Below are 18,406 nucleotides of genomic sequence, written 5' to 3' on the forward strand. Positions count from 1 at the left end.
ATTCCAGAAGGTTCATGTCTATTCACTGCTTCTGAGTACTCCAAGACTCTTGAGATTAATGTTGAAATGGGGGTCCCAGCCCCAGATGGAGACATCTGTAGTTAATATTTGCTAAGTCTACCACAGAGAAGATTTGACATAAACAAAGGTTTTAAGAGGTAGCCTCTGGGACAGTGGCTGTAAATGCTGGTTCCAGCAAAGTCTCAACTGCCACTCAGTCTGTGGCTGCTAAATGGTCCAACCTCCAGGAAAGTTCTGGCCCATAGGGCTAATCCCTCCTGTAGGGGTAATAGTATTGTCTTCTGAAGAGTTGTGGTTGCGATTTCTTTAGAGAAAACTGCTGTTCTTAAGTGGCAATCTGCAGCATGAAACTAACTTTTATGAAGTCCACCGCTTCAACTTTGGGGACAAATAAGTTGTCTCCAGAATATAGGGCCATCTGCCAACTAGTCATGCATGTCCCTTAAAGACCCGAGGCTTATAGCCAAGCAAGACTCCTGGTTCCTTTATTTATGGTTGATGATCTTGATGGTGTATCACAGACTTCTAATTAAAGAATTTGCATATCTGTCTCTTTTACTGAAATAAATTATAAAATTGTGTCTGATGGGAAACTAGCTAAAGTGCTTTTTTTTTTTTTTTTACAGAAGATTGTACAGTTAGTGGACCATCCAAATTGCTGAGCTGAAATTCTGCTTTGCAATATTACTGATTGAAACATCTTTCTCCCAGTAGCATCCACTAGCCCAGTAAATATATTGAGTAGGTGCCTGTATATATGTCAAGATACCTGGGAAGTCTTTGTTTGGTTTCACTTTTTCCTCTAACTTGAATGGAATAAATTCTGCTGACTGAGCAACTACATGAAATCACTGTGAAACTGGAGGATAAGAACATAACTTAGATTAACAGACTAAAGAATAATATATCAAAAACAAACTTACCACAGACATGATTTAATAGGGGAGAGTCAACCGTTTTTCAAAGGGTCTCTTTCAACTAACACCAGGACTAGGGGATGCTCTCTGAAACTAGCAACCAGCAACTTTAAAGCAAAATGTAGTAAGTATTTTATCCCCTTCACCCCCAATCAAGGTATGGAATCTGTTTCCAGAAGATGGTCAAGGTAACAGAGAGGGATTCAAAAGAGGGTTGGACAAGTTCCTGAAGGAAAAGTCCATAAACAGTTTTTGCCCAGGTAGACTTGAAAAAGCCAGCGCTTATCCCTGGGAGTAAGATACAAGAAATGGATCAACTATTAGGTGATCTGCCAGGTACTTGTGACCCAGACTGGCCATAGCTGGAAACAGAATGCTGGGCTTGATGGACTTTGCTCTGACTCAGCATGACATGTGCTTATGTCATTTTTTTTGAAGGAAGGCAGGGTAGGTCATTTCCTCTGGTGGTATAGTACTCTTAGTTGGCTCTGGTGAAGGAACTGAAGAGTCATAAGGCAAATGAGAATCACAGATTAGAAGTGGAGGCTATAAAATTTCTCTCACTGAAACTTCTGATCTGGTAGAGTAGGAGACTGATTCCAGTGCAGCAGACCACGTTTCTAAAATGGGTTCCATGTGTGAAGTAGGAGTGGTTGGGATCTTCTTCCTATAGTTATGAACAAACTCCAACCATAACTCTTGCATTAAAAAATGGTACTCAAATGCAGAAGGTTGACGTGTTACTGAAGAGGTGTCTGACTCTAGTATCAAAACCGGTGAAGCATGTTTAACAGCAGGAGGTTTTGGTGTGGTTTTTCTGTGCCAAATCATAGTCTCAGTGCCAAAACGTTTTGTAGTTATAATCATCAGCACTGAGGCAGCCACTGTTGACAGCACAGAGATAATGCCATTTTCCTTTGCACACATGGACTTTCAGCATAGTATTTCTTGGATGTTCTCAGCACTGAAAGGTATCTTTTTCTCCCTTTTCCAGTCTTTAGACGAGCCCAATGAATTGCAATTTCTGCCGTTAGTAGATTGACCTTTCCTTTTTCATAGTGGTCTCTCCAAACTTTTCCTCTCTTTATGATCTGCTGTGTGACACTTCAGTTTGAGTTCTCTGTATGAGTGTGCTTGAAGAGCAGGAGGAGGAGCTCATGGTCATTGAGGCTGGCCATCTTATGCTTGCGCGTTGTGCATAACTTGAAGGCCTTCTTTGCCAACATCATGGACAACAACAAAAACAACTATTTTGGTTTGGGGTTTTTTTTAGAAGACTCAGTCATAAAAAGAGAACAGAAAACCCAATGCAAAACTTGAAAAATACAGTGAGCAGTCCAAGAGAGAGCAAAAATATTTTGCTTCAGTGGAAGAAAAATGACTTGAGGAAATTCACAGGGTGGCATCTGCACGGGAATACCAACTCATGCTCAGAACAACTTCTAGATCTTTCTGAGCTTAAATAGCATGTTCCATGTCAGCAGCAGCCTGTGATGTCACCCACTTGGGTGGCTGAATTTAGTCCTGCTTGTCCACAGAGAGATTATTTCTTCCTATTTGGCAAGTATCATAATTTTCACCACAGCATGTGGACAGTTTTGCTTTCATTAAATACAATGGTAAGCATTTGATCAGGAAACATTTAATAAGTATGCAAGGACCTTTTTATTCAATAATGCTTTTCCTATATCCACCCCTTTCTGAACTATCAGAAAGCTTTAAAAAAAAACAAACCAAATAAAATGGGTCCTAGTCTTAGCCATGCAAGCTGCTTGCCTGAATTTTCCTAAATGCCATGGCCTATGGCTTTGTTATGGTTTTTACATGTTCTACATTTCAATTTGAAAGTCTGGGTTCGAGAATCCCCTACTGCTTATGTCTAAAACGTAATATCCTGTATGGTGCTCCCTCCTGGCATTGTCCAAGGCAGATAATTCTCAATTTTATGTTTCCTTTGCCAGTCCAGAGCCTTGTAACAGAATTTAATGGCTTTAGAATAAAAACATCCATGTCTTTAAGGAGCAGCTCAACCTTCTTAATTAGCCTGGATCTTGGTAAATACAATTGTGGAATATGGTGCAAATTTTTTCTTATGTCAAAAATATTACTTGAAAAAGATAATTTGGTTGTATATATTGTGTCTAACGGAAACCATTCCACAACAGGCTCTATAGGTTGTGAGGCACTGCATCAGCCATCAACCCCATGCCAGGCAGCTGAGGTATTGAAATGGTCTCTCCAGTGAATGTGGAGTTTCAGCAGGTGTTGTATCATATCCTCCCCTGTATTATACAATTCCAAAAAGGATAAGGCAGAGCAGATGTGTATGTTCACTTTAAGACTGTACTAACTTTAAAGAGGAATTTTTTTTAACCTTTTGGTAAAATACAATAGAGTATTTTTAATTAATTCCTTGGCTATAATTATTCACTTACAACGCTGAATTAACCACAATTCAAAATGTAATAATTTATAAGTGGCTGTAACTATATTGATTGTGTCAGTGCAAATAGCACCTCCACCATCACCATTCTGGTTCCCTGGTTTTCCCCATTCTAGATGCATGCTTAGCCACATCTGTCTCTGTCATTGACACCAGGATGACTGGTTTTGAACATATAGGTACCTCTACCTGGGCAGCATAGTAACAGCAAGGCAAGCAATTCCAGGTCAACGCTGGCCAACATTTAAAGCTTAGACTAGAGGAACATTCAGACATATTCCCTGCTCTATTTGTGTTGTCAGTGACTTATTTTCATGGGCATGTAGTGATACTACACCTTTAGATGTTATAAATTCTGTAATGGGTCTTCGCCTAGTTGATCCACAAACAAGACCAGCTGGCTGCTTGTTCCTTCAGCCTTCTGGAGTTTTAATGCTCATCCAAAGTGAGAGTAAGGAAAAGCAGGTCAACTGGGTCATGGCTGTGAGAGACTTGAATTCTGCTAGCTTCAGTTTGGTATTTTCCACTGTTATGTTCTCTCTCTGTGAAGGGTACTATGCCAATGTGTGGCATAGTGCATGCTCTGCTACAAGCCATGTGCAGGCTACCAACACACCTGGCCCTCAATCAACCTTCCACAAAAGTAGTTAGTGTTGTCAAAGTAATTTAAAAAAGCTTAGGGAAGAAGTGGAATACTATGTAAATGCACTTGAGGACTAACACTTCTTTCCCATAGGATGTGCATAATTTTAAAACAGTTACAGATCATCCCTGGCTTTATGGAAATGAAATACAGGACAATGGAGTGTTCCTATGTAGCTAAAGAAATCTGCAGAATTTCTGGTAGGCTTCCTACCCATTATAAAAATAATAAAATATTCATCCCACCTGCCATATTGTCACCTATTATATACATACAATAACTTCTTGCGTTATATTCAGAGATATAACTAGTCCGACAACAGCCTTTTCCTAGTCATGCAGATTGCTAAAGGTCCCAATCACTGTTGTCACATTTCCAATATACATAGTATCATTTTATGGCTAGGATCCTTACCATGCATCTTTATACGACTTTCCCCAAAAATAAAAAGTGTCTTAGATGTGCTTCAACCAGAAATCTGATCAAAATAATGTAAACTTGACTTTGTAATAATGTATGCAGAAAAAGCATCAACTGCATCATGTTTAGCATGAGGTCAGAATGTAGTTCCTTCTTACATGTCTCTTTCTAAACAGTCCTGGAGCTTTATCTTCTATTGACACTCCAGTAATCCTTCCATCCAGTTAAGCCTGTCCTAACTCTGATCAGTCTTAAAGCATAGGCGCAATTATCCTTCCAACAGTAACAAAAGCGTGTTAGCTACAAGGATAGCACAAAAGTACCGAAGCTGCCCTTATCCACTGTTTGTTGTTGAAAATGCATAGAAGACTTAATGGAACACGTCTGTCCCTTTCCAACCCTCCCAACTAGTAGTGTTAACAAAAGCTTCATCTTCCAGTTTTAAAGTGCAAATGATTCAGATAAATAAGTGAAAAGAGAAAATGAAGTCCTCTTTTATGATATGTTTTCCAGGATATAAAAGATGAGCTCCATGACAATGGGTCCTTCGTTCAGCTGACACGCTCCTCCATGAATCACTGGAACTAAGGCACTGTCCAAGTCATTCATGTACTGAGAGGCTAGGGGTTGTCCATTACTGCCAGCTTGATAGCCAACCTGAAAGAGAGGTACAACAAAAGCCCATAACAAGATTAAGTCAGCCATTCCCGGCCCTTTTCATAGAGCAAACACACCATGCACAGACCCAAGTTATAATCTATTTCCAGTATTGTGTAAACCAGGTGGTGCTTTCAGTCAGCTATGCACAGGGCATACTCAAATGCATCGTTCGGACGGGCAAGGTGTAAATCTGAGCCATTCAGATGTAAGGCTCATAACTACTCCAGCGGCAGTAATGTTACATTACAAATCAATGAAGAGGCATGGGAAACATTGAGGGAACGTGCGGCCTAGCAGAGTATCAAAATACAAGTCAAGAAATATTCTCAGATGTGAATTCAAGTCCCTCCTCCACCAGTTACAGATTTATTGCAAGGTCACACAATTTACACAAACGTAACTGAGTAGTCATAGCTGGCTCTCTCTCCATTGCAAAGCTTTCATGTAGCCAAGTGCCACCTGGCTTCCTACCCCAGAGGGGGCTGCATGTTTCTTAAACATTCCATTGTAAAAAATATTTGGATCCCGGTGTTTAATAAATATTTTCTGTTTCCCCTCTGGTTTAATTGGACCTTGCACTACTATTACTTGTGAAGAGTGCATGGTGCATTAAGTAAAGAGAACCATCTCATTGGTGAGTGGATCTGCTTATTTCATGCAATATGGAGATAAATATTGAAACATGGTAGAAGATGAAAGACGCTCTCTAGATCTTACTTGATCTGCATCGAGTGTAACACGTAGGCCCAGTTTAGTCATTCCATCTTCTTTCAGTAGCTTCAAGTGAGGGCAAAGAGCCAAACAGAAGGCCTTAGCCACATTTTCTGTCAGTCTGCTATGGTCAGCAGGGTCACTCAAGCCATTCTGCTGGTCATCATTCTCCAGAAAAAACACCTGAACAAGGCACAAAAGGGACTTCTTACACTGCCAGCAACCAGGTACCTTACAGCAGTCTCTCTTTGTGGAGCCCGACAGCTTGGGTACCTCAGTATTTTTAGATTTTTCTTAAAATCAGAAATGACATAATGCAAATAACTGCACCATAGTTCTTGGCTTAAATTCGATGGATGGGCGTGCTCTAGCATCACTGCCAGACCTCAGCATTGGAAAAGTGGTTGTGTGCTGAAAAGCCCATCGCTGCTCTAGCTTGACAAGAGCCAGTTTCCCTACCTCTGTCCATCTGATGACTTTCCCATTTGCTTTATATTCTGATCCATGAAATATCTTCACACTGGCAATTGATTCCATGGATTTACCATCAATGGGACTTGAAACACTACAAGAAAAGAGAAATGAAACTAAGAGCCTAGTACATATCACACAACAGGGCTAAGTTTGCCCATGGGAATATCATAAGAAAGGATAAATAGGGTCCCAATTTTTTCACAAGCAAAATCAAAAAAAAAAAAAAGGGTGAAATTATCAGCCCCTATCAACAAAATGCAGAATTATCAGCTGTTATCACAGAACAGGGCCAGAGGCGGGAGAAAGTTGACAGTGACAGATCAGGGCATAGGAGAAAGGGAGGCAGTAGCACCACATCAGATGAAGCTTGAAAAATTAATTGCGAACAAACTGATTTAAGTGAAGATGTAAAGATAAGGTGGTATCCATCAGATTTCCTAAATATCAGGCAACACTAAGTAGATCCCATGCTACTGAAGCCAGTAATAGCAGTGGCTATTCCCTAAGTAATCTTGATTAATAGCCGTTAATGGACTTCTCCAAGAACTTATCCAAATCTTTTTTTTAACCCAGCTACACTAACTGCATTATCCACATCCTCTGGCAACAAATTGCAGAGCTTAATTGTGCCTCGAGTGAAAGAATCTTCTCGATTAGTTTTAAATGTGCTACTTGCTAACTTCATGGAGTGCCCCCTAGTCCTTCTATTATCCAAAAGTGTAAATAACCGATTCAAATCTACCCCTTCTAGATCTCTAATGACTTTAAAGACCTCTATCATATCCCCCCTCAGCTGTCTCTTCTCCAAGCTGATCAGCCCTAACCTCTTTAGCCTTTCCTCATAGGGGAAAGGCTAAAGAGGTTTTGGTTTTGGTTGCCCTTCTCTGTACTTTCTCCAGGGCAACTGTATCTTTTTTGAGACGCGGCAACCAGAACTGTACACAGTACTCAAGGTACGGTTTCACCATGGAGCGATACAGAGACATTATGACACTTTCCATTTTATTCACCATTCCCTTCCTAATAATTCCTATCATTGTTTGCTTTTTTGATTGCCGCAGCACACTGAGCCGACGATTTCAATGTATTATCCACTATGATCCCTAGATCTTTTTCCTGGGTGGTAGCTCCTAATATGGAACCTAACATTGTGTAACTACAGCAAGGGTTATTTTTCCCTATATGCATCACCTTGCACTTGTCCACATTAAATTTCATCTGCCATTTGGATGCCCAATCTTCCAAACTCGCAAGGATCTCCTGCAATTTATCACAATCTGCTTGTGATTTAACTACTCTTAATAATTTTGTATCATCTGCAAATTTTATAACCTCACTCATCGTATTCCTTTCCAGATCATTTATATATATATTGAAAAGCACAGGTCCAAGTACAGATCCCTGAGGCACTCCACTGTTTACCCTTTTCTACTGAGAAAATTGATCATTTAATCCTACTCTCTGTTTCCTATCTTTAACCAAAGGACATCACCTCCTATCCCATAGAAAATAAGTTAACTAAAAAGCTATCAGCCACTGATATAGAGCCATAATAGTAGTTTTTACTTTCTCTAAGGCCATCGAAAAGGAACCTTTAATAGGTATATAAAATTGAATATCATCTGCAAAATGTGATTATGTCAAATTGAGGCAATATAAACACAATAAAGATGTGGACAAAGCCGATCCTTGTGGCACCCCAGTTTTGACTTCAAATAATGAAAACTCAAATTACTGTTGACTACTTTCTGGTGGCATCCTTTTAAAAAAGAAATAAACCAATTAAAAACTCTGTCAGCTATTCCAATTTCCTTAAGCCTCAATAACAATATGTTGTGATCAACAATATCAAAAGCTGCAGACAAATCAAGGCGCATCAAGAAAAATTCAGAACCATTGTCAAAACCCCTATGAAATTTATCAAAAACAGAAAGCAACAGGACTATCGTACTGTGTCCAGCACGGAGCCCATATTGATGTAAGGCACAAATAGCATGGTTATCTAAAAAAGACAAATTGTTTAAGAACTACTTTCTCTAATGTTCTAGAAATGAAGGCCAAATTAGAAATGGGCCAGTAATTATTCATATCTGCAGGATCAACATTAACTAAATTAGAAACAAATGCTGCACAATCTGTCTTAATACATTTCAAAGCAGCATTTGAACATCGTAACATTAGGCAATAGTTGGTATTAAGTTTACCAATAATTTCTATGATTTCACTATCTGAGACTTCATCAAATTTTCCCACAAAATAGGATTATCATCAGCTTTATAGATACCTAAATTATTAAGAAATTGCAAATTTAATTTTTTGATCTTAATAAAGAAGGCTCCAATTTCATTTGCATCAAAGCAAATAGCTGAACAGTATTGACATCTCAAGGGGAGATCAATGATTCAAAATATTAAACAACTCCTTAGACCTGTTAGTAGATGATTCAATTAAATTTGAAAAATATCTTTTTTTCTGTATCTACTTGGATTCTATATTCATCAAGTTTGGTCAAAAATAGTTTGTGCTCTAAGAAGGATTTGGATTTACTCAATCGTCATTCATATTTGCCTTATGATCTCTTTTTCTGAGCCAATTCAGAATTATACTAAACAGCTTGGTAAGAGAATGACTTCTGATCTATCTCCGGCTACGGTACATCGTCTTCCGTGTTGTTTTTTGGGTCCAGGTATTTCTAGGGACAGTGTCTGAACATATAATATATTGGATTGCTTATTGCTTATTTCCTTTAGTTATCTTTTTCTCTTATTATTAGCTCTTCTTAATGTAGCCTGACAACAAGGTCTTTGTTATTTTGTACCTTTTCTTATTTAGCACTTGTTTTTGTAATGGTCCATATTCAAAAGCCATTTAGACAAATAACGTAATAGTTATCCATCTAAATGGCTTAGCTGGCTATATTCAACATTTATCCGGCTAAATTCTAACCAGCTAAGAAGTTAGGAAACTAGAATTTAGCCAGATAAGTTAGGGGCATAACTGGGAGAAACTGAGTTAGCCAGCTAAGTTAACTGGCTAACTCCAATATTCAGAGTTAGCTGGATGACTCAGCTGTCCCAAAGTTAACCAGCTAGAGTTAAGCTGCTAACTAATTAAGATAGCTGGCTAGATTCTATACTGTGACTACACTGTTGAATACGCCTCCCAAGTTAGCCAGATAAGTTTATCCAGCTAACTTTGCTATCCAGACTGTGTCTGAATACAGACCTCATCATTTTTCCATGATACAAATTTGTGTAATTCCTGACAAGAGTTTTCTTGTATAAAAAGAAAAAGGCAGACCATGTGGAAAGTGGGGTAGACAGAACGACATTCCAGCCACAAAGACACAGAGAGCTACCTGCAGCCTGTGCAGCAGCAGCATCAGAGGATAGCACACATGCTGTGCACGGTCCCCAAGAGGCGCCTCCTTTATTTACCCCTTGTTGAAGTTTTTGTCATCGTCCACCCACTGTATGTAAACCTGTTCCTGGGGCTCTTCAGCATCCACTTTGCCGCAGGTGATTGTGAAGTCTTTCATCTCCCTCAGGGCCTGTCTCAAGGCATCCATGTTCTCCGTGGTTATCTGGACCATTACTCCATCTGGGGAAATCAGCACCACCCCCCACAAACAAGTTATCAAAGGCAATATTTCCAGGCCTACACAGTGAAAGGAAAGTAAGAATAATTTACTTCTGTTCAACTTGGCCTCGTAAAACAAATACCTCTTATTTCTTTAAGACAGTTTCATGGTACACAATAATGTGTTGCTGAAAGCCGCCAGGTACCAATTCTTACCCAGTTTCTCACGTGCCATCTCAGTCTACTGCTGCTCTTCCTCGTCTCTAGGACAGTGATGGCAAGCTCCAGTCCTCGAGTGCCACAAACAGGCCAGGTTTTCAGGATATCCACAATGAATATGCATGAGATAGATTTGCATGCACTGCCTCCATTGTATGCAAATCTCTCTCATGCATAGTCATTGTGGATATCCGGAAAACCTGGCCTGTTTGTGGCACATGAAGACTGGAGCTCGCCATCACTGCTCTAGGATAAAGGTTCCAGCTGAAGCACACATGGCCACTTGTACTGCTTTTTGTGCTGGTAGCATTTTACTTGAAAGTTACATGCGCAGATTTCAAAATGCAATTCACGCATCTATGGTTCCTGCTCCAACCTAAGCAAGCCCCTCCCCCCTCCCCCTCTTTTTATTGTGGATAAAAGTCCAGCAGAACAGAGGATGAGCAATTTCCAGAGAGCCGATTAACACAGGTAAAACACTTGGAAAATTCCAAGAGGACTGCAAATACCAGAATTCACTGGGACAAGAATTACAAAGTGAAAACCTGCCGGGTCTGCTTCTGACGGGCTGAAGAAATGCAGTAGCCTATAAAAAGGCAGGTGAAATAACAGAGAGCTGGGGAGCACAGTCTTTCACATGCTCACATGAACACACACACACACAGACAGTCAAACTGAGTCATGTGGAAAAGCCACAGGGTAGGTTAGGCTGAAGGAGAGCACAAGAGTTTTGTACTCAGCATTCCTCCACCATCTCTTGCAGCTCCTTACTGAGGATCCTAGAGGAGGAATAAAGAAACCATTTCGACGGTGCTTCCGTATCACTATAAAAACTACTTAAGGAGTCCACGTAAATTAATCATAATGCTTAATTACCTTCCACAATACTAGACTTGGCAAGGTATCCTGAAGAGGACTTTAAAGCTCCGCTGAACACAAAGAAGCTGGCCCCAGTCACTGCAACAACAACAAGAAGCACAAATAGCGACCTCCTTATATACACTGGCAGCTTGCAGCAGGTATTAAAGACCTCCGTCATGCATAGGGAGGACCAGGAAACCCCGAAGGGTGGTCAGAACTGTGAATTATTCTTAAAGAGCAATACGGTATTGCTGGTAACAGGAAATGTATCACAGACTCACGTGAAAAAGTAGGATCAGAGCTAGTGCCAACTCTAAGAAAATGTAAAAGTTTTAGGGACAGAGGGATTTGAAGGGGTTCTGCCGACTGGTAAACTCAGACTGGTGGAAGAGCTGTTTGGGATGTGGGGAAAAGGAGACATTTAAAAAAAAAATGGCATAATGATAAAAATATCCAATTTTATGCCAATGGAAAAATAAACCTTAGGGAAAGCAAAGAAGAGAGATGCAAACTGATGAGCATGCAAAAAAATATATGTATATAGATATATATAGAGAGAGAGAGAGAGAGTGAGTTAGTCACAAATGGTGTGAGTGAACAGAAATGGGGATTCTTACAAAGTCTGCAGGGCTCTATCGCCCGTGGCTCACCCTTCCGAGGCTGGTTATGAATACTGATAGCCTGTGTCTGATAGTTCCCATCATCATTTTGCACACAAACCAGCTGGGAGTCCGCCTTCTCATTGAAACATGCTCCACCTGCCAGAACATGCTCATTCGATTTGTTCATGGCTTTCATCATCTATGACCAAGAAGAAAATGCAGTAATCTCAGTCTAAGCCAAGAAATGTTAACAAATTCAACAGACTCAGGCACAGTCCCTTACTACGGGTGGGGCAACTGACTCAATGACCTCACTGCCTTCTAAAGAAAGCCTTCAGAAAATAAAACGGTTTATCCTTCCACAGTCACAGGCAGCTTCAGTAGTGAAGCTCATGCCCTTCTTTATTCTAACTGCTTACGATCATAACCTTAAAGGGGAGTCCTCCAAGGCACTGTTTCTCAAGCTAATCCTGCAGTACCCCCTAGCCAGTCTGGTTTTCAGGATCTCCACAACGAATATGCATGAGATAGATTTGCATGCAGTAGAATCCGTGCATATTCGTTGTGGAGGTCCTGAAAACCAGACTAATTAAGGGGTAGTCTACTAGCCCAGAGAAAACACTGCTCCAAGTGACACTGGGTGACCCAGGCAGAAGCATTTCATGGCTCAATAACGGGTACATATACTTCTTAGATGTTACTGAACCAATGCTCCATCACAGCACTACAAACACTGTATGTTAAACATGCCATCTAGCCCAAGTCCTTTCTCTACTCTGGAATACTTAACAGCCTACAACAAGAGTAGGGATGCTAAATTTCAACACAGATTGTACAGTCTGACCTACCTGGGGGGGGGGGGGAACCTCCTATAGAAATCACCTACGTCAGAAAAAATCTGGTCCCTTCATGGCAAGCTTGCATTCATTTTGTCACACTTAGAGAGCCCTTGGGTTGTGGCGTGGTTGACATAACCAAACCTACCAAGCCCATACCAACAGCTGGCAGACGCGCCCTACAGGAACTGGAGCTGGGCTTCACCTTTACCAGCCCCTTTCCCCGTGGGTTGAGTCTTTGGGTTCCAAGGGCCAGCAGGATTTAGGCAACGGTCCCAAGAGGGGCGGTCGGTGGGAGTCCAGGAACGAGCGGTGGTCAGGGTTGGCAGCGAAGAAGCAGGGTCCAGGTGCAGGCCAAAGCCAGAGCAGACAGCAGGCAAGAGAGTGGTCAAGGCCTGTAGCAGAGGTCAGTACCAGGAGGCAGGCAAGAGACAAACAGACCAGACAAGACGGGGACCAAGACACAGGCAAAGTGGACAGACAAGCAAGGCAAGACAGGGTACGGCAAGGCAAGGAGGCAACAAGGCAGGAGCACAGCGAATAGCAACACGTACTGCAGCACAGGAGGACCTGTCGCTGAGGCACTGACTGGAACGTGAGTCAGGCTTATATCCCCCGGCGGCGCTAGGCCTTTAAGATGCAGCCTGATGTGCGCCTAAGGCAGGCCACAGGGGGCGTCCGTCGGCAGCATCCATGCCGCATAAGAGAGCAGATGGTGTCTTGGGGGTGAGCGCTGCCAGTTGCGGGACCATCCCACAACCGGCAAAACGTTACATATTTCTAATAAGGCGCTCTAGCTAAAAGTGAAACCAAATGCACAAACAGAACTGAAATCCAACACCGGCAACGCATCAGAACATGTCAAATCCGTTATGGTTCTCAGAAACATCAGGTCACTTATTTGCACATAGAAGGTACACAATTCCTGAGGCTGATGGTACTGAACTAACCTCTGTTAATCAGCAACTGTTCCCTGTAATAGGATAATTTTAACATTCTATCAATTATGTGTATTTATTTATGACGTTACCTCATTGTATCTGTTACTGGGAATCTTAATGCTGGTTTTTCTCACTTCCATCTCCATCACCAACCCTTGGACCACAGGCAGTGTGTACTGGTAATTTCTAAAGTCCTTATAATCACAGAGGGAAAAGGGAAAAGAATACTCTTTAGTGGTAAGGTGCGTCTTGGAAAGCAATCACTATTACTGCTTTAACAAGTAACTACAAGATTAAAAGAATTATAAAAATATTAGCCATGAGAATTCTCTAGCCCAAAAGTGAACTCCAGTCCTTGAGAGCCAACCAAAACAGGCCAGGTTTTTAGGATATCCAAAGTGAATATGCATGAGATAGATCTGCATACAATGGAGGAAGTAAATGCAAATCTATTGTTGTATCTTATAGTTTTTGTTGAAAATTGCTCTGAGCATCCTGTATGAATGAAGTGGTATATAAATGTAAATACAATAAATATACAGTCCACTAGGGATGTGAATCGTTTATCTGACGATTGAAAATATCGTCAGATATCGGGGGGGTCCCCGATAGCGATAGGAAACCCCACGATTAATTTAGTGGGTTTTCTTATCATTAGGGGGGGGGGGGGGCGGGAAGAAAGGACACAACCTAAAAACACAACCTGACCCTTTAAAATGAGTTTGTTAGTATCCCCTCACCCTCCGGAACCCCCCAAAAATTTTTTTAAATACCTGGTGGTCCAGCAGGGGTCCCGGGAGTATTCTCCCGCGCTCGGGCTGTCGGCTGCCACTAATCAAAATGGCGCCAATGGCCCTTTGCTCTTACCATGTGACAGGGGCTATCGCTGCCATTGGTCGGCCCCTGTCACATGGTAGGTGCACTGGATGGCCCGTGCCATTTTTAAAGATGGCGCCGGCCGTCCATTGCTCCAACCATGTGACAGGGACCGGCCAATGGCACGGATACCCTGTCACATGCTAAGGGCAAAGGGCCATCGGCGCCATTGTGTTTACTGGCAGCCAACGGCCCGAGCGCGGGAGAAGGCTCCCGGGACCCCCACTGGACCACCAGGTATTTAAAAATTTTGGGGGGGGGGGGGTCCGGAGGGTGGGGGGATACTAGCAAACTCATTTTAAAGAGTCGGCTGTATTTTTTGGTTATCGGCTCGGGCGCAGCCGATAAAAAAAAAAAAACCCGATCGGACTGCAAGATAAAAATTTCACGATGTGAATCGGAACCGGAATCCGAACCAATACCGGTTCCGATTCACATCTCTACAGTCCACTAGCCAAATGGACAGGGTTTGTTTAGCAACTGCCATTCCCAATCTATTGAGATGAAAGGACACAAAGAATTGAGAAGTTTAGCAGTGACTCTCTCAGTCCAAGAAGTGAAGAGCCATTCTCCTTTGTGGTCTTGAAAAGAATGTAAACAGCGCAATGACTTGATTAATGTGAAACACAGATACCACTTTCAGAAGGAAACGGGGATGAATTTGTAGAACCACCCTACTGGGAAAAACTTGCAGGTATGGTGAATATGAAACCAGAGCCTGTAGTTCACTTACTCTTTGTGCCAAAGCAACAGCCAAAGAAACAACATTATCTAGGTACGAAACTTCAAGTCCACCGAATCAAGAGCTTCAAAGGGAGGTTTCATGAGTTGAGCTAGGACTATACTGAGGTCCTTAAACAGTGAAGGTTTACTGACCAGAGGCTTGAAGGGTGGAAAGAGAATTCAGAGCAACTTCCACCTGCTGTGATACACTATTAATGGCACTACGGTGAACTTTGACTGAAGAGGTGCCAAGACCCGAAGACGAGGGGGGGAATAGATAATGAAGAAACTCCCTCAAGCCACAAGAGGAGAAGACTAACTGGCCAGCCCTACACCAAGTCAAAAACCTATTCCATTTGAAGCCACTGAAGGCCTAGCTGAAATCAGAACATCCTCCACCTGCTTGGGAAGGAGGAAAGAAGAGATTAAAAGACAAAACTTCTGGAACCTCCCAGGGGGTTATGAGGTCCCCTGGTATGAGGTGGACGAGCGGGAGTTGGTGAACTTTCTGATAGCTCGGTCTGGTGGTCCAGATCCCTCAACCCCCACGAGACAGCTGGCAGTTCTGCACTGCAAGCCCAGAAGTATCCCTTTGATAAGGTTTGTCCTGGGCTGGGTTGCTAAGGTTTGCCTAAAGGAGACAGATATAGCCAGTGGTCTGGCTCTTTTCTGATCTACCAAAGGAAAGCATTGGTTTCCATGTATCTTTATTTGTTCTCAGAGGGAAAAAAAACAGAACAAGGACCTAGTTAGAGGAATCTGTGCAGCAGCCTCCTCCCAGGGGGGAGCTAACTTAGCAGCTCGGGGAGCTCAGCGATGGGATTTTCAGCGACTTCTCTAGCTGTGGAGGAGACCGGGTGTTAGCTCCATGGCACTGAGGGACTGTTCCCCTGATTGCCATTGAAGTGCTGGTGGTGCCGCAGGTGCGGAGAGGAACAGAGGGCGCATCGGCAAAAGCGGCATGGCGTTCAGGGGTCTGAATGGGGTCTAGTGCTGAGGCTTTCCCCATCAGCACAGAAATGGCTGCCATTTTCAATTCCCTAGCAGCGTCGGCGGGAGAGGTAGGGGAATCCTCTCAACTATCGCGGGTGGTTCTCTGTTCCGTGGAGGTACAGAGAGGCACTTGCACCAAGGAGTCTCTGGTTCTGATAGAGGTCTTCTGGCAATCTTAATTTGCTTACGTGGGAGATGCTGGCTCTCAGCCCGTCTCTATGGATTCTCAGCCAGTCAAGAGGCCTGAGCTGTTGAGAAGCTCTTCAGGCCTTCGATGATTTTCAGTGCCGGAGGTTTAACGGATCCTGGCCTAAACGTGTTGAAGGGGCAAGTAGGCTTTCCTTAGCCGTGTGGTAGGCCGCGACTGCGTTTCTTTTCCCGCATGGGAGGCATGTGCACGATTTCTCGCTTTATGGTGGTTGCACGCGTGGGGACCTGTGCATGTAAGCCGCGGCCTAGATTTGAGCGTGTATTTGCGCAGGTATTTGTGTGCGCAAGGCCATGACCTAGACCGAATTGTGTTTTTTGCACGGATATTTGTGCGCATAAGACTGCAAACTAAACTTAAGCACATATAACCGCAACCCAGTCTTGAACCCATATTTGACTATGTCATGGAGGGGTCTGTATATATGCCTGGGTGGCATTGGTGTGCGCACAGTAAGCCACCTAGAGCCGAAGTTCAGGAGAGCTAGGTGCCGGGGATGGACAAGTCCAAAGTGCCTTGCTATCAGTGAGGCTTGCAGTCTGACAGCAACAGTCCTCACTCTGTCTCCGTTTGTGTGTCAGTGCTATTTAGTAACGCTATATAGATTTAACTACCCAGCTTTTGCCCATGTTGGGACATCTCCTTAGCCTATGGTGTCTTTGGAGGGGACTGGAGTGGGAGGCGAAGCAATGGTCAGTTCTCCTCCTCCCTTGTTCCAGAGGGCAGAAGCTTCCCTGAGAGAGAGAGGCTGGAGACAGCAAATTTGGGCTTATGGACTCTGGTATAGATCCATCCTCTTTCTCCTGACTGAAATGTTTCCAGGGCCTGCAGATCTTTCTGCTTGTTGAAGGAGATATATATATATATATATATATATATATATATCTCCTTCAACAAGCAAACATGAATTGTTAGTATGAATTAAGTGTTAATATATATATATATATATATATATATATATATATATATATATATATATATATATATATATATATATACACACACACACACACACCCATCCCCCTCCAAAATAACTACACTGGCACTCTCCCGTATACAGGATATATTAATGCAACAAATTACCCTGACCTCGACCTTATATCTCTCAAAACATTTTTATTACAAATCGCATTATTTTATTAGTTTCATATTCCTAACACTCCACAAACAAGGTATTAAACCACCCTCCTTCATTAATTAAAATTATGCCGGGTGCAGCTCTAGTGAGAAAGCAGTGCTGAATTAATGTTCGTATGAAAAGAGAAACTAAGATGGACTAACAAACTTATTTCATTGTTATTTCATAGCCATTTAAGCCTCGCCAAAGAATGTTTATTTGTCCTATGTATAACTCCCCCAATGAAGCCTTTAATTAGGCGACTCGTAGGCCTTTATTGGGCATGTTTAAAGAGGTTACCTAACAATTTAGGGTATGGTAACCAATTTGTGAAGTGTGAATGGTATGAGTGTGTTTTGTATGGCTAGGGTGAGTGGACACAATACTAATTACTGAAGGAGGGTGGTTTAATACCATGTTTGTGGAGTGTTAGGAATAAAGTAATGCGACTTGTAATAAAAATGTTTTGAGAGATATAAAGGTAGAGGTCAGGGTAATTTGTTCCATTTATATATACATATATATATATATATATATATATATATATATATATACACACACATAACTTCATTAAGAAAAATATAAAATATTATATATATACACCATATACAAAGACTAGAGTCCCTTAAATCATAAAAATGCCTTCCCCCACAATAAGTATCACAAACTACTAAATCTCCAGTCCCCCCCCTATCAACACAAAAAAAATCAATCACAAAAGGTTAATACTCACTGCCAGAAGATTCATAATTGTGTGTCCAGTCTCCCCAAACAACGGCTTCCGAAAACGGACACTGAAAAGTGGACATGGGTAAACTGGGCCCAAAAAAAGGAACAGAAACAAGGGCTCATTAGACCAATTTTAGAGATTTTTTTTTTTAAACTGGACAAGGAAGGTCCTGGCAAGTCAGCCCATTACGCGACACACACACACGCAACAAGCTCCACTAGAATGCCAAGGAATAAAGGATGCAACTGAAATTGGCTTTCCATAAAATCTGAATTGTAACATATTAAAATATGTTTGCTTTAGATGCCGATTTTATTCTGTACTCTTCTCCAGAGATGGCATACTCATGAAGGGTCTTATAAATGGTAGGGAGGACATTACTAGCACTGGAAGACATTTAAAAACCTTAAACTGATGGGAGTTCTGATTTCT

At 42.0% G+C, this 18,406-nt stretch overlaps 1 protein-coding gene across 2 annotated transcripts in view; it reads right to left on the bottom strand.

Moving 5' to 3' along the window:
* Positions 1 to 580: 580 nt before the first annotated feature.
* Positions 581 to 18,406, bottom strand: part of ZFYVE9 (zinc finger FYVE-type containing 9) — a 95,928-nt gene continuing 78,102 nt past the window's right edge. For both annotated transcript variants that reach the window (XM_029617539.1, XM_029617540.1), the window contains 8 exons: positions 17,978 to 18,060; positions 13,417 to 13,521; positions 11,599 to 11,749; positions 10,964 to 11,044; positions 9,727 to 9,889; positions 6,275 to 6,380; positions 5,822 to 5,998; positions 581 to 5,101 (listed from right to left, as the gene is read on the bottom strand). In XM_029617539.1, coding sequence (XP_029473399.1) covers positions 4,940 to 5,101; positions 5,822 to 5,998; positions 6,275 to 6,380; positions 9,727 to 9,889; positions 10,964 to 11,044; positions 11,599 to 11,749; positions 13,417 to 13,521; positions 17,978 to 18,060 — 1,028 coding nt within the window. In that variant the 3' untranslated portion in view covers positions 581 to 4,939. The remainder of the gene's footprint in view (positions 5,102 to 5,821; positions 5,999 to 6,274; positions 6,381 to 9,726; positions 9,890 to 10,963; positions 11,045 to 11,598; positions 11,750 to 13,416; positions 13,522 to 17,977; positions 18,061 to 18,406) is intronic.

The sequence above is a fragment of the Rhinatrema bivittatum genome, chromosome 10 (assembly GCF_901001135.1).
Source record: "Rhinatrema bivittatum chromosome 10, aRhiBiv1.1, whole genome shotgun sequence".
NCBI classification, from domain to species: domain Eukaryota; kingdom Metazoa; phylum Chordata; class Amphibia; order Gymnophiona; family Rhinatrematidae; genus Rhinatrema; species Rhinatrema bivittatum.